General features: G+C 47.1%; 5 protein-coding genes across 5 annotated transcripts; 2 read left to right on the forward strand and 3 right to left on the reverse strand.

Moving 5' to 3' along the window:
* Positions 1–671: 671 nt before the first annotated feature.
* EYB26_006123 (uncharacterized protein) lies at positions 672–1,856 on the reverse strand (the record flags this gene model as incomplete). Its single annotated transcript, XM_054265399.1, has 1 exon — positions 672–1,856. One exon carries the CDS (start codon positions 1,854–1,856, stop codon positions 672–674), a length of 1,185 nt encoding a protein of 394 aa, XP_054121374.1.
* A 2,749-nt stretch (positions 1,857–4,605) lies between these two features.
* Positions 4,606–6,217, reverse strand: EYB26_006124 (uncharacterized protein; the record flags this gene model as incomplete). The annotated part of the gene is made up of 3 exons (XM_054265400.1): positions 4,606–4,806; positions 4,858–6,030; positions 6,092–6,217. The coding sequence occupies 3 exons, from the start codon at positions 6,215–6,217 to the stop codon at positions 4,606–4,608; spliced, it is 1,500 nt and encodes a 499-aa protein (XP_054121375.1).
* A 620-nt stretch (positions 6,218–6,837) lies between these two features.
* On the forward strand, positions 6,838–7,677 carry EYB26_006125 (uncharacterized protein; the record flags this gene model as incomplete). The annotated part of the gene is made up of 3 exons (XM_054265401.1): positions 6,838–6,936; positions 7,012–7,094; positions 7,149–7,677. The coding sequence occupies 3 exons, from the start codon at positions 6,838–6,840 to the stop codon at positions 7,675–7,677; spliced, it is 711 nt and encodes a 236-aa protein (XP_054121376.1).
* A 762-nt stretch (positions 7,678–8,439) lies between these two features.
* Positions 8,440–10,051, reverse strand: EYB26_006126 (uncharacterized protein; the record flags this gene model as incomplete). The annotated part of the gene is made up of 2 exons (XM_054265402.1): positions 8,440–9,640; positions 9,699–10,051. The coding sequence occupies 2 exons, from the start codon at positions 10,049–10,051 to the stop codon at positions 8,440–8,442; spliced, it is 1,554 nt and encodes a 517-aa protein (XP_054121377.1).
* Positions 10,052–12,259: 2,208 nt separating this feature from the next.
* On the forward strand, positions 12,260–15,155 carry EYB26_006127 (uncharacterized protein; the record flags this gene model as incomplete). The annotated part of the gene is made up of 4 exons (XM_054265403.1): positions 12,260–12,277; positions 12,363–12,550; positions 12,629–14,707; positions 14,762–15,155. 4 exons carry the CDS (start codon positions 12,260–12,262, stop codon positions 15,153–15,155), a joined length of 2,679 nt encoding a protein of 892 aa, XP_054121378.1.
* Between the last annotated feature and the right edge of the window lie 244 nt (positions 15,156–15,399).

The following is a 15,399-nucleotide window of genomic DNA, read 5'->3' on the forward strand; positions in this document are numbered from 1 at the left end:
TGGGATGAATAGCCGAAAGAGGAAAATCAATTGATCATCACTGAGACAATTTTTTCCGTTACCCAGTAACTGATACTACATATGCTTCCTTACTCATAGTACAAAGTGCTATGGAGTACAATGAAACATTGTTAGACATGGCATGATCCTCTCTAATACCGCGCTGGGTTTCCCCGCCCCAGCCCAATCGGGTAATTGTATGCATACTTCCTATTTCGGACAATCCTGACAAGGATCATGCTGTCGCCGTTCCAAGGATGTTGACTGCTTAGTCAGAGGAAATAGAAAAGCAATAAAATCGACAAAGGTATGGATGGCTGTTATTAGGTAAAATAAGGATTCTGAACTCCGGCTGCACCAAGATAGAACTAGCTGTTAAGAAATAGACGTCAAAATGCTATTAGCCGTAGTATGCAATTGGATATCTGGTTCCCCCTCAATTATACAGAGATCTGCGGACTTGGAATTCTGGATGCTGAAAGTATTCACTGTGGGCAGGGATGAGGTTCAGTGATGTGAGATACGTGGGAAGGCATGAGATGAGCGGTGCGCCAGCCATCTGCCGGCAAGGTAGGGAGGGTATCGATTCGAAAGTGTGTTGAGAGGGATGTAGGTATATATCCCATACATGTATCGACGAATTAATGGGTCATCAAGAGTCAATGTGACAATCACTCCAAGTCCTTCTCTTGTGCGCCTTCCTGGGTTTCAGTCTGTCCATGCCTCGACACCGACAAAGATGGCGTATGAACAGACAGGTGCACATCCGTGTCTCGAAGGTTCTCTCCCGCTTGTCGAACCTGTTCACTAGTATGTCGCAAATCTTCGCCAGTATGCCGAATATCGTCCGCTGTGCCTCTGACATGTGCGCTAGTATCTCTGGCCTGGTCGCGCGTACCTGACAATCGTTGCCCTAAGTTGTGAAGCTCGTCTCGAAGGTGATGCTGCATTCCGTTGCGTGTCCCTTGAAATCGCTGTCCCAGGTTCCGCAGTTCATCGCCAAGATGATGATGATTCTGCTCCGTCTGATCATGGTGGCCGGCAATCGCGCCTTGCACCGCACTCTTGGCTTCGGCTAGCAAGCTCCCTCTTGGTCGAAGACTCGAAAGATTCTCTATACCGCCTCTTTTGCCTCCACTATCTGAAGCCCCAACTTCCATCTGAGTTCTAACTTCCTCATACATTCTCTCAATGTTGTGAATCTCATCCTCAACGTTCAACATACAACCCTCCAGACAGAATTCTCGCTCTCGCTGTTCAATGTACTCACGTATCTGACTCCATGATTTTTCGATATTCCGCTCTTTATCGGGAAGTCCGGAACCGCGCAGGTAGGTCAGGATACCTGCCATGATCGTGTTGATGGCTCCAAAGGCCGTCACGGCACCATGTGGCCCGTTTGCGGCACCGATAGCCGTTAGTGCAGCGGCAACCACAATTTGGATTCCCAGACATGTGTTGATCAAAATGTTGAAAATGCGATAGCGAGACGCTGCCGTTTTTTCTGCAGTGACAATTCGTGTGTAGATACCGACGTTGGGCGCATGTCTGGGAGAGAAAAATCCATGGTGCGAAAGCACAGGGACCGAGTCAATGCCAGTCAATGATCTGAAAATCAGAAGTTTGTTATCTGCGGGAATCAAGTTATGGGTTTGGTGGTGAAGATTGTATATTTGACTGATCCGTTCTCGCTCGTCTAGTGGTAGCGATGGCGGTGGTTGATTCGGTGGTTCAAATTGAGCTGTGCCGCTAACATTGGGGTAAGGCTGTGTAGGCGGTTGTGGGTGCCCAGGATCATTTATTCTCTCTGAAGGGAGGCCCTTTTCTTCTCGGTCAAAGGAGAATAATCGACTCATTGCGCGAACTGCTGTGAGGGAGGACAGCCGTCTGTACAAAGGTACAGGGGAAGAAGGCTGTCTGTCAGGCTCCATGCACGCAACTGGACCACCATCGACTTACAGGAAGATTGATAAACAGGTTGGCAAGAAAAGATGCAAGTTTACAGCGAGAAAATGCAGAGCAACGCGCAGCTTGGGGAGAGAAGAGAAGATGCGAGAAGGGGAACGTGTAAGAAACACGCGAGTGAACAGAAAAGAAAAAAAGAGAGAAAAAGAAACGAAGCTGTCAATATCCAGACTGGCTAATCAGCCAGCGCCTCCCGTGCTGCCTGATGCAACTGAGGACACCATCTTTTCTCTAGCGTGTGTTATCCTATGCCTTTCTTCTGTGGGCAGTAGTAGAGCTTGAATTGACTCTTGATGCTCCGGCCGAACTACTAAAAGGTTTGCTCAGCCCGTCATTTTAGTTGTGAACTAGTCACTCGGTTCTGCAGGAGTTCATCGAGCTACATCATCTCTCCTCCAATCAACATACCCCGTATAGCATGGTAGCAGTGAACTATGAGAGCTGCTCGACGATCAGTCTATCCGAGACCACAAACTAGACTCCACTGGCATGGGCGTATAGGTCAAAGCCCCGTATCTGAAAGTGAGCAGAAACAGCACTAGAAGCTATGTAGTGATGAACCACTTGGAAACCAGATGCTAATGGGCTGCAGAACCTGTCAGATGAGTTAGCCTTTTTTTAGCTCTTTCTTTTGGAGTATTCTGCTCCACAGACAGAAATTAGACGGTCTTTTTTCCAGCTGAACTCACACTGATCACATAGGTACCGTAGTAGTAAACAAACACACTGCAACCGAGTCTGACGATCTCTTTGATGAAGAGCATTCGAATCCTGGCCATTTCAGCCAGCCCGCAGACAGCCCAGCAACGAACTAGACTATCCGCACGGCTTGCGCAGGAGTGTATAGAGGGGAAACTAAGCCTAGGGTAGTTAAGATCCGGGTGTTCGGTGGGGAGAATTAGTGGATGCCCGGAGGCGGCGACAGATGCGGCGCTAACACTGAAATTTGAGGGTCTACTCGTACTACATACATACGTAGTAAGTATGCACAAGTTGGTTGTACGGTGTTTCTTGGCATACTCTGATCAAGTATCATTTTATGTTTATCAATGGAGTCGAAAATGCGAGGTTGTCCGGAGCAGATGTCACGATTGGTTCGACAGCGGAAATGCCCGCGATCGTACCTCTGGATTAATGCTCCGTAGTATATATATCATATGGATCTTTGTTCAATGTCAATTAGGACCACTTCTGCCTAGGAGTGCTCACCATGAGTGATAGTGATACATACATACCATAGGACCTATCCTTCGGAAAGGTAACACAACGACACGAGATGGATCCCTGTCCAAATCAGCAGACAAAAACGAAGGAAAAAAAATAAATGAGATTTGAAAAGAAGAGATGAGTCTAAACACGAACCGCATGACCCTACTCTCTGTTGCCTCTGTTGCACCAAAAAAGCCACCCAGTATATAAAACCTGGAAGCGAAGTTGGGAATGAGCAGAGAGAAGAAACGCAGCGGAATGGGACTGGGGCTGCCGCCATGCGTCAAACTCAGGGCGTCCAAGTTGATACTTGTCGTAGCCTACCTAGGTAAGCAGACTATTTTAGAAAATGTGATATATACTTCAATTACTTATTGCAGGAAGTAAAATCGAAGGAAAAGTTGAATAACAGCACTTTGAATGAAGCAAGCCTCATTTTGATTTTGAGCTGCCCTGGACCAGTCACCTTTTACTTCTTTCAGCGAATCTCGTTCGGAGTATGACTGAGTATATGCACTCCGTAAATAGTGGAGTCTAGATCGAAGACATTGATCAACAAATTGATTGGCTGATCCCATGGCATCAATTTAATATATCTATTTTTCTCGGATTTTTTGCATCTGCTTCTTTCCTGGTCTCGTGACTGCATAGCCCTAAGAGGAAGGTAGATAGATGCCCAAGCCACAGGCGCTCAGCTTTCCATCAGGACACCGTTCTGTTGTCTGCGGCGTTGAGTCGAGTAATACCGATCATTCTACTACAAATTGTACTGCGGTCTCCTCTAGAGCACTATGCGTTCGATATCCTTTTTCGATATTCATATTTCGTTAGCTAGTCATACGGTAGTAGAAGAACCCAAAATTACATATATGTAGAAGAAAGTAAGAAAACAGAAGAGGCACTTAAGATCACTGTTTCCCATTTCATGCCGACTACCAGCACCAAAACAGCTTGAACAAAAAGTCATGAAAAGGAAACAGGGGGAAAAAAACACATAGACAAGAAGAAAAGAAAGCCCAACCATAAAACAAGTCGGAATACTTTTCAGATGTAGAGAGAGATGATAACCCTCTCACATCAAACTCAAATCGATCACAACAAAGCGAATAGGGTCGGAGTACAAACGAGAAGGGTAAGACAGGAGATAGTTAGCGGAGTTGAGATGGAATAATATGCAAACGGAAAAAAAATAGGGTCAAATGAGATGAAGATACAAGAAGATATATCTTCAATCAAAGTTCGCTCAGTGTGCTCGGGTAAAATGAATAACTCTTCTGAAAGCGCAATATGCAAGAAAAAACACGCTTTCTTTTAAAAGGCAACAAGTATGCAAATACGTCGTCGTAGAAGAGTAAGTTTACCAGAGGGTCAATATGTGGGTTTCGATTTATTCAACTGATTAGGCTGGTGGAAACGAAATAGTTCGTCTCTTTACTCGGCGTCCTCGAGGGTGGCTTTCTTGAGCTCGTCGGCGGCATCGTCAGCACCATCCTGCTCCTGCTTGGCCTCAGCTTCGGCGGAAACATGACCGTTAACACCGGCGTTGGTCTGAGCCACCTTCTTAGCGTGGTCGGTAGCACGCTGAGATTCTTCCTCGAGACGTTCAATTTCCTCCTTGGCCTTCTTGATGTTCTGTTTGGTGTTAGTGATTGCCCAAAAAAATCATGCAATAGTCAAACATACCTCCTCAGTCTTGGCGGCCTGGTTCTTCTTCCATTCGGTAATCTTAGCGGCCAACTTCTCCACAACAGCGGGAACATCAGCCTGGCTCATGGGCTGATCGACCTTGACCTTGGCGAAATCCTCAATAACACCAAAGCTGAGGTTGAACTTGCCCTCGGCAGCAGGGGCAGGAGAGGCATTGCCACCCTTCTTGCCCTTCTTTCCTTTCTTGCCGCCAGTACCAACAAAGTAGTCTTCCTCGTCCTTCTTGACAACCTTCATGCCCTTGATGCCGGACTCGTCGACAGTACGTCCAACCTCGGCACGGAAAGCACCGCCTGCAGTCCTCTTGTTGTCGTCAAGACCAAGAGAAGCAAAGTCGTAGTTGGGGTTGAAGTGGCGGATAAGTCCCTGAGCAGTCAAGATCTCATCGGTGTAAGCAAGCTGGGAAGCTTCCTCCAACTTCTTGTCGGCAATCTTCTTCTTCTTCTCCCGTTCGAAAGCGTCACGCTCAGCCTTTTGGCGCTCACGGCGAGCACGCCAGACCTCATCCTCGTATTCTTTGTAGGCCTTGCGCTCCTTGTAGTATGTGTCCTTGAGCTCACGAATGGCGGTGAACTTGGCTTGCTGTTCCTGCTGCAACTTGGTACGCTCGTCCCGGAGAGAGTTCAGGTTCTTGAAAGCAGAGTCCTGTTCAGCCTTGATAGAGTCGAGTTCCTGCTGAATCTCGTTGTACTTGTCGCTCAAAGCACGGGCCTCGGGGTTGTCAAGAGTCTTCTTCAATTCGGCAATCTGCTTCTTCAAAGCGTCGATGTTCTTTTGACCGTCATCCAAACCGGCAAAGTTCTTGCGCTGCTTGCGCAAGCTGGAAATATCGGAAAGGGCCTTCTTCTCATCGACCAAGCGCATGCTACCGGAATCGACCTGTTTCTCCAAGCGAGCAATCTCCTTGTCAATTTCCTCGACACTCTTGAAAGCGATCTTGCCGCGGGAATTGTTCTGCTCGGCAACGCGGGCCTTAAGGGTGGAATCAAGAGCATTGAGCTTCTCCTGGGTGCTAGAACGGGCAGATTTGAAACCTTGTTGCTTTTGGCGGATTGCAGAGAGCTCAGCACGGAGTTCCTTTTGTCTCTTAGCAGCAGGCGAGTCCTGGTTGCTAGGCTTTGCGCTTTCAATCTTGGCCTTGATTTGGTTCTGTGAAAATACGACCATTAGCCATAATCTTAGTTGTAGTAGAAATTCGTAATGAGCGCACCAATTTCTCTTGAGCAGCAGTATGTTCCTTTTCGGCTTTAGCCAAATTGGCTTTGTATGTAGCCTCATCGGGTTTTGTGGGCCGAGTCTTCTGCTCGACAGCAGCGTCTGTGGCAGTGGAAGCCATTTTACCGTACTGTCAACCTGTCGGTAAAACGGACGAATATTAGTTCAATTGTAAACGAGGCCTTTATGACAGATCGCATCAGGGTAAAGGGATGATGAGAGGTCGTGTGCCACTGAGTGTGTCGCTATGGACAAATCAAAATCCGCAGAATTTCATCCATTGAGCTGATGTCAATGAAAGCAGGAACTTACCGACCAATAAAGATCAAACGACCAGAAATGAGAAAAGGGAGTCTCAAGAGGACAATTGCCAACGACCGATCTCGTAAAGGACAACAAAGTACCTAACTTTAAAGTAACCGACAGAGTGACCGTAATTATTTTTCCCGTTCGCTTGGATTCTAGCCTCTTCCGACACCGCCTGCGCTTATTTGGTTTTAGCGCCCGCTTCGCTGATTGGAAGTTCTTTCTCTTTCGCCGATCCATCGACTCCAGAAAATAATTCTGTTCTGCTTTACGACGACACTTACATTTACAAGAACGATCTGTCGTACCGCGAAAGGCGTGGTCGAAACAACCATTTGACTCAGCATCAGAACAACGGAGGGAAAAAAACCTTGCCCTTCTTCCTTGTCAACTTTTACTCGTCGAGTGCGCCGCGCCGGTGCTTAACCAGTCAATATGGAGGACGATACTTCACCAAGCAGCCAGGAAGCTAGAAATGAGATGGCCAGACTATGGCGCACATGGCGCACAGTCCATGAGATGCTTCGAGATCGGGTAGGCGAAAACCAGCATGTTGCTTTTCTCTTCTATTCAGTGGCATGCTAACATGCGATTACTGCTTATTCTTAGGGATATGAAATATCTGAAGAAGAACTGAAAATCGATCTTCAAGACTTTACAAATAAATTCAGTGACTCAAATGGGTTCCCTAGGTATGATTTAACCCTACATGAAGATCTGAAAATTACTTAAGCTGACTCGTCCAGTCGCGAGAGAATGACAATCGCCGCCATTCCCTCCGAAGCTATGAAAGCCAAATACACCCCTCTCAAGAAACGCCCGACCGACCCCGACCCAGTCCCCGACTGCGGCCAAATATTCGTCCAGTTCTGCGAAGACACAACCGGTGTAGGCGCCAAACAAGTGCGCCAATTCAACCACCTCGTCGACGAAGGAAACTACCACTCCGGCATATTCATCACTCGAACAGCCATTTCCCCCTCCGCCGTTCGTCTCCTGAACAGCGCTATAGGCCATATCTGCGAACATTTTCAAGAATCGGATCTGTTGGTTAATATTACGCACCATGAACTTGTGCCCAAACATGTGCTTTTGAGTGCAGAGGAGAAAGCGCGGTTATTGGAGCGCTATCGTCTTAAGGAATCGCAGCTTCCGAGAATTCAGGTTTCGGATCCCGTTGCGCGCTATCTGGGATTGAGGAGGGGTCAGGTTGTGAAGATTATCCGAAAGAGTGAGACAGCTGGTCGGTATGCAAGTTATCGCTGGGTTATTTGAGCGTCGTCTTGTCTGCATTGCAAAGGGAGTTCTCAAATGCGTACTCCTTTACAGAAGAAACCAGAGCAGAAGTACACACAATGACTCAAATGGCTAAAACGAAGAAGAAGAAAAAAGAAAAACATACAACAGCGTGGCGTATCGGCGCAATATGGAAATATTCTTTCTCATCAAGTCAAAAGCAAGGCATTGCAAACAAATTGGAGGATTTGACCTGGACTGGTTGATCCTACCACTGGAATGTACACATGTAATTTAGGTTGAGTGGATGGGTTTTTGGTCGTTTTCTTTAATAGAATCGAGAATTTCTAAGTCTTCAAATGGATTAATTAATAATTATGCAACCTTGTCCAGCCCCTCGATTGATTTTGTAGCATCAGCCGATCTATTTAGACCACGAGATATCAATATTGCTATTTATACCTGTTACAGGGTCGTTCGCCTTACCAGATCTAGGCGGTACCCCCTCAACATCTTAATCGTAAGTGTATCTTTAGTATGTAGCGGGTGAAAGTCTGTAGAAAAGTAATGATATCATTATGGTATAGATATGTCTAATTATATGAGGATGCAGGATACGCCACAAAAAAGAATGGGTATATCCACCACCAACGCCAACGCTAAATAAATGCAAAATCTTGAATCTTAGAAATCATGTCCACCCGAAGCAACCCCCAAAAAACAAAACAAAAAAAATCTCTATTTCGTGGAGACATATAGCCGTAGCTTTTGTTGTGCATAAGGGAAGAAAAATTGGTTAGGTTATTGTTCGTGTTCGTCTGAATGGCATGTTGTAGTAGTAATGTCTGATATGGTTCGTGGGCGTGTTATGAGGCCACCTACATCTTGTAGGAATATCCCTGCGCCTGAGTAATGGTCTTGACGAATCTCGGGAGTTGGAGAAGCGTATTGCGGCACGCGAAAATGGATCTGAGATGGATGAGAATATGCTGCTGTCGGGCCAACAGGTTCCGTTTGATGCCGAACAAGCTCTGTGGCATGTGGCTGTGGTTGTGACTGGTGCTGCTGCCGTGGTGATGGCGAACCATCTAAAAGACCGCCCACGTCATAAAACGAGACGCTTCGTCGAGGAGCTCTGGGGCTGACCATTGGATCAGTGATATCTGCAACTGACGGCGGAGGTAGTACTGTCAACGTTTTGCTTGTCGTCGAACTACCCGTCATAGTATAGTCCTCTATACTCCTCGAATCGCTTTGCGACTTGTCGTCGCGATGATTCTGATGATGACTGGATCTCTTGAAAACAGGGGCGGGACGCATGGTGTTCTGTTGTGTAGCATACAGCTCCGGATGGAGTCTGATACCTAGCCCATTGACAAGATCCGCATCACTACCCCAATGGTGTTTGGTGATCGTAGCTCGTCTGATAGATGCATGGTCGACACTGTCAATTACGGAAAGCGAGCCCTCTACTCGTCTGTATTTGGGCCTCTTAAGACCTCGGTCACGGAGGAATGAGCCAATAACCACAAAGTTAGAGACGAACGTAGCTGCTAGGATTTCAAAAGAGGCGACTAGAGACCGGAAATTTTGTACTCCGTTTTTTTGTATGACTGATGGTACTCGGTATCCCGTGATGGCGACCAGGAGGAGGGATGAGGCGAATAAGATGGTGAGCTGGAACTTGCGCTTGAATGACATGGCCGAAGCCAAGAACAGAGATACAGGAAGCACGACAAGAAAGATGTCGGTTAGAATGTCGCACACGCCCATTGTGAGCAAGTTGGTATATCCTAGTCTGCAATACGGGCCGGGGTCTGGTGTGACCTGCCAGTAGTGCGTGATGGGGTGGCATTCAACCAGAGTTGCAATGATAACAGTTGCAAGTGTACTGGCGAGGAAATACTCGATTAATCGGAGCGCCACTTGGAAAGTTCTTGTCCAGACCATGCCGGTCAGTCGCCTTAGGAATTCACAGACGGTATATTTGGCCATCCAGATGCTATGCAATCGATATTAGCCGGATGTTTTCATTTGTTAATGGAAGATGTCGTGCTCACTAGACTGCATAAAATATCCTCGCCACCAACACAAGCCGACTACCAATTCCCCGGCGTCGGATATCCGTTTCTGGCAGTCCAATAGTTTTAGCATTGTTTGTTCCCCAGATCAATATTAGATGCACCAGTGTCATCCTCGCAATCAACGGAAAGACTGCTAGCATCATGACCTTGTCCTCGGTGAAAAATCGTTTTGTTCGACGATAGCGGCCGAACACCCGGATGCCGATGATAACCAAGGACACGGCAGTACACCACCAGCATACCAACAATGTGGGATAATTTTCCAACGCAGTGCGCGGATCTGGCGGATCATCGTTGTAGATGCCTCTGGCGATGAGTGATGCTGACATGGTCACGACCCTTTCCTCCCTGCTGGGAGAGGGCTATCCCGGGTAAGTACCTTCCCTTAGGTATTAGGGCCCTGCTTGAATGTATTGCGCAGGTCGCCTCCAACGTCCGCGCGGCTGGAAGTCCATCAGTGTATTGGGGAATGTTCCAGTTGGCATAAGATGTGTTTATATTGACGAAATGTAGGTTTGGATGCTGCAAAACCAGTGCCTAGAGCCCTTATGTTTCCCCGTAAGTTGTCTATATATAGTAGACGGTTCAACAATATACAGCAACAAAGACCAGCGAAATAGAGATATCCGGTTAATATGCTTTGCATGTATATCAACGGAACGAAACGCTGGAATACAAGAAGAACAAGGAGAGCAAAGGTCTCTAGCCAGTATTTTTGTATTCCAGAATCCAGACCGTCTGTAGATAACCTCAATGATATCACGCGAAAAGACTGGCGCACATGCTGCTGATTTGACTCGAGTTATGCGGTGGCTCGCCGGGCAAAAGGGCCCACGAGACAATAAGTACTTATCAGATAAGTAACTGGCGCTAAGCAATCGTTGAATGGAGCAATGTGGAAGTGGAAATGAGCCTTCTTGAGGCGAAGCGTTAAACCAACCGATTTAGTCGAAAGGTACGAGTCAGTGGCCCAATGCCAGCGAAGAGATCAGGTCCCATGGCATATAGCGTATTGCCAGTAACTAGATAATTGGACTGTAAATTAAGAAAGATAAAGAGACTTTGGTCGGTGAAGTTTTGACTCTCACGTCCCCCTCCGTAGATCTTGGGTTGATGCTAACTAGTTAGCATTAAATTTTCTTGGATAAGCGATCATTCGTTATCCGATCGATCCACCAGAGCTGCCATATCAAGACTAACAATGTTTGGCTCGTGTAATTATCCTCGATCGCGTACTGAGTCACGAGCGTTGAAAGATAGAGTAATCTACCTCGATCATTGGCTAATAGACATGTTGATACGGGTAATATGCCCGTATCGTCGGGTCGGAGAATAAAATACAACCGAAAACCGCGCATTGGCCGTGGAGTACGAGCGTATCAGCGTGTTTGAGGGCCAATCAAATGCCGCAACCACGTGCAAACCCGCCATGCCGCTGCAGGCGATGCCAAAACTCTAATTGACGGCATCGGCTCGCTTAGTTACATACATACCCACGTATTGCTGCACGGATTCTTCCGATGCTATAGTCTTGACTAAAGGGGCAATAACTAGTTAACTGAAGTAGTTAACTAATTTACTACGAGCAGTTATCGAGACTGCTGGAGTATCACATGTGCGCTTTTATATTGTATATCGAAGGATCTACACGTGCTGGACAGATATCAGATGGTCGCCAGCAAACGTAGTACGTAACCCAGATTGATCGAACAGTACTTTTGACGGGGCGCAGTAGATAGAACTTGCCATGAGCGCACTCCGTACTCTGTAGTTCAATTCCAGCTTATCAAAGCCCTGGCCCCTACAGTAAGTAGCCTGGTTTTAGGTTTTAGGCTTTGTCGTTACTCGTTAGGCCTAGGATTAGATTCTATTAGTGATTGCGATTCTATGCTTAGTCTGGTTAAGCTTTGGTTTGGTTAGAGGGCAATGCACTGCATACGTACATAGTGCTCACTAAAATTTCAGCCAAGACTCCGAGTCAACAAGAATGAATTCAAGTATGGAATACGGAGTAGTGCTCATTGAAAGGTATCTCATGATGATTTTCATATTTCACTTTCGAGGCTTGAAGAACAAGCGAACTTGTAGTTGACTTAATGAGGATATGACGTGGTTAGGGCAATCGTTGGTAGCCACGTGTTGTCCCATACGATCTCAGCTCAGTACAACTTCAGACACTAGGCTGTCTTCACTGCTCTTTGAGTAAAGCAGAATCAGGAGTGAGCCCGGCTCAAGTAGACCCATATGATCTGCGTCCCTTCATATGGGAAGATCTGGATTTTGCGTATTTCTCCGCAGATTCAAGGCGAATTCAAGACTCAAGTCGTTAAAGATTCAAGATGCAATCACAACAAACATATTCGGCCAGACACTAAGCCAAATTCGGAAATTAAGGCATCAAGGCAACAAATCTGACATAAGCAACATGTGGGGCAGCATATCTCCGCCGTTAAAGCTTTCGAGAATAAAATCTCAAAGTCAACGGTACAGCTACCACAGGAAAATTATAGTCTGTGCAACCCACGTACCAATTCGCGATGGGTAAGGGCAAGAGGGTAAGATACTGCTATTCCAGATACAACTTACTTATTTCAATACCATGAAACTGCTTCCCGATCCATCGCTAACCTCCGGTCGCAGTTCGCAAAGAAAGGCGCTGCCCCAGCCAATCGAGGACGTCAAAATTGGGCGGACACAGTCAAGAGCAATGAGAAGTACGAAAGCTACTACAACGACCATGGGCTCATTCCGAAAGAAGAGCAAGAAGCCTTCTGGGCTGCTTTGAGAAGAGAGCTCCCTGCCAGCTTTCGCTTCACTGGCTCTCGAGGGTACGTCATAAATCCAGTGTGGCTGGCGCATTCCGTATACGACATGAAGATGTACTAAAATGGCAACTTCCATAATAGACATGCACTTGCCGTCAAGAAAACACTCGTCGACTACCACATCCCGCAAATCACCTCCATCACTTATGAAGGAAACGTTGTCGAGCCTCCAAAGCCCGTTCCGTGGTACCCAGACCAATTGGCATGGTACATGACGACCCCGAAAAATGTTATCCGACGATTCCCTCCCTTTTCGTCCTTTCAGAAGTTTCTGGTCTCCGAAACAGAGGTGGGTAACATCACGCGCCAGGAAGTCGTGAGCATGATTCCGCCTCTATTCCTCGATGTCAGGCCCGGTATGACCGTACTCGATATGTGCGCCGCGCCTGGAAGCAAATCTACACAGTTGATGGAATTGCTACATGCTGGAGAAGAGGAGAGCGTTCGCAGAGCCGCTGCGGAGATTGAACAAGGCACCTACGACGCATCAAACTACCCAGAGGGGTTGAGAGATGATGGCCGCTCCACCGGTCTTCTCATCGCCAACGATAGTGATTACAAACGAGCACATATGTTGATTCACCAGATGAAGCGATTAAACTCCCCGAACTTGATCGTTACGAACCATGATGCGACTTTCTATCCTTCACTTAAACTTCCCTCGTCTACTGGGGGAAAACAACCCAATGTCTATCTCAAATTTGATCGCATCTTGGCGGATGTCCCATGTTCTGGAGACGGCACAACAAGAAAAAATCCCAACATTTGGGCGGACTGGAGCCCTAGCAGTGCTCTCGGTCTACACGCAACTCAAATGCGTATTCTTGTTCGAGCTCTTCAGATGCTCAAAGTTGGTGGACGCGTTGTCTATTCAACATGCAGTATGAATCCGATTGAAAACGAAGCCGTTATTGCTGCAGCTATTGAGCGCTGTGGTGGACCGGACCATGTTGAGCTTATCGACTGTAGCAAAGAATTGCCAGAGCTAAAAAGAGTTGACGGATTGCATACGTGGAAAGTCTTGGATCGTGATGGACGTACCTGGAATAGCTGGGAAGAAGTTGAAGAGCACCGAAAGAACGAAGGGATTACTGGGCTTGGCCGTTTAGCAGCAACTATGTTCCCTCCGAAAGAGGATATACATCTCGAGCGCTGCATGCGTGTTTATCCTCATTTGCAAGATACCGGCGGCTTCTTTATTACTGTTCTAGAGAAGAAAAAGGAGATTCGGGCCAAGCCGGAGGATACGACGAAAATAATCCCCAAAGCTTCTGTTGCTGCCTTGCTGGATGAGTTGGATCAGAAGAACCGCAACGGTAATGGTGGTTTTATGGACAAGATTGAAGCGCTTGATGCTATAGTACCTCATGGTGAGGACATAAGTGGGAAAGAGGCTACAGTAGCCGAATCTTCCCACCAGCCTCCATACAAAACAACTTTGGACGAACCAGCCCCGAATAAACGATTGGCTCCCGAAATCGAGACTGAGATGCCCGTCAAGCGTACAAAGCTTGAAGACGGTACTGAGGTTTACTTAGGCGATCGACCAGTTCACTTCCCTCCTCCATCCGCTGTGGAAGGCCAGGAAGATACTACCGATTTCTCACGAGTAGAAGAGCCTAAGCCGAACCCCAACGCCAGGGTATCGAAAAGAAAGCCGGGACAACCATTTGAGGAACCATTCACATTCATCGATGGTCAGCAAGATGATATTGTGAATATTTTCAAGTTTTTCAATATTTCTGATCGGTTCCCACGGGACCGATTCATGGTGCGAAATGCCGCGGGTACTCTCAGCAAGACCATTTATTACACCAGCGCCCTGGCACGAGACATCTTGGCCGAAAACCAAGGACGAGGAATCAAGTTCGTGCATGCCGGAGTCAAGATGTTCGTGAAGCAGGACGCTCAGCGACCGAACCAGTGCCAATGGCGTATCCAAACTGACGGGCTGCAATTGGTCGAGACCTGGGCTGGACCTGATCGTGCAGTGACCTTGACCAAGAAGGAGACACTACGAATCTTGTTGAAAGAGTTGTTTCCACGACTCGACAAGGATAATTACCTGCGTTTGGGAGAAGTGGGAGAAAGAATCAAAGACATGGATCTTGGGTGTTGCATACTACGAGTGGAGCCAAGTGAAGCTGAAGATGGATTCCGGTAAGATTTCACTTCTGAGCATATCGATATAGGCAGTTACTAACCGCATTCTAGTGAGCGAATGGTTGTCCCCCTCTGGCGATCATTATACTCTGTCAACCTCATGCTTCCCAAGGAAGACCGTCGCGCAATGCTTCTTCGCCTCTTCAACGACACCGAGCCTGTCGTTCACATGCTACCAGCCAAAAGCCGAGCTGTAGCTGACGAAGAAGTTGAGACGAGCGAGATGAGCGACGACGTCGTCGTCGGAGACGCTGTAACAGCCACAGCAGACCCAGATATGGTAGCCGACGAGATCTTGAACGCTATCCCGGCTGGCAAGACGGAAGAGGAAATCATCAAAAATGAGAACCTCATTCGTGGAGAGGAACAGGAAGACCTGATCACAGTACGGGAGACATATCAACGCGATGGCGATGAAGAGGATCGATTCAATACGACGGTTTAGATCGTCGAAGATATACTACTATTCTAGAAGTGGATTGGGTTATATGATGATGTATATGTAACAAAAGTTAATTTCAAGTCGACCTTATTACTCGATTATCCATAGATGGGTTCCAAGAATCGAAATGGTGAGCATGCAGTCAAAGCCAAGCATGAAATAAAGATGCCTGGTATAAAAATAAAAACATGGCCCCTTTCGTCTGTGTGGCTCATCTTCTCCAGCCATAAATCTCAACCAAAAATCA

The sequence above is a fragment of the Talaromyces marneffei genome, chromosome 4, assembly GCF_009556855.1.
Source record: "Talaromyces marneffei chromosome 4, complete sequence".
Lineage (NCBI taxonomy): Eukaryota > Fungi > Ascomycota > Eurotiomycetes > Eurotiales > Trichocomaceae > Talaromyces > Talaromyces marneffei.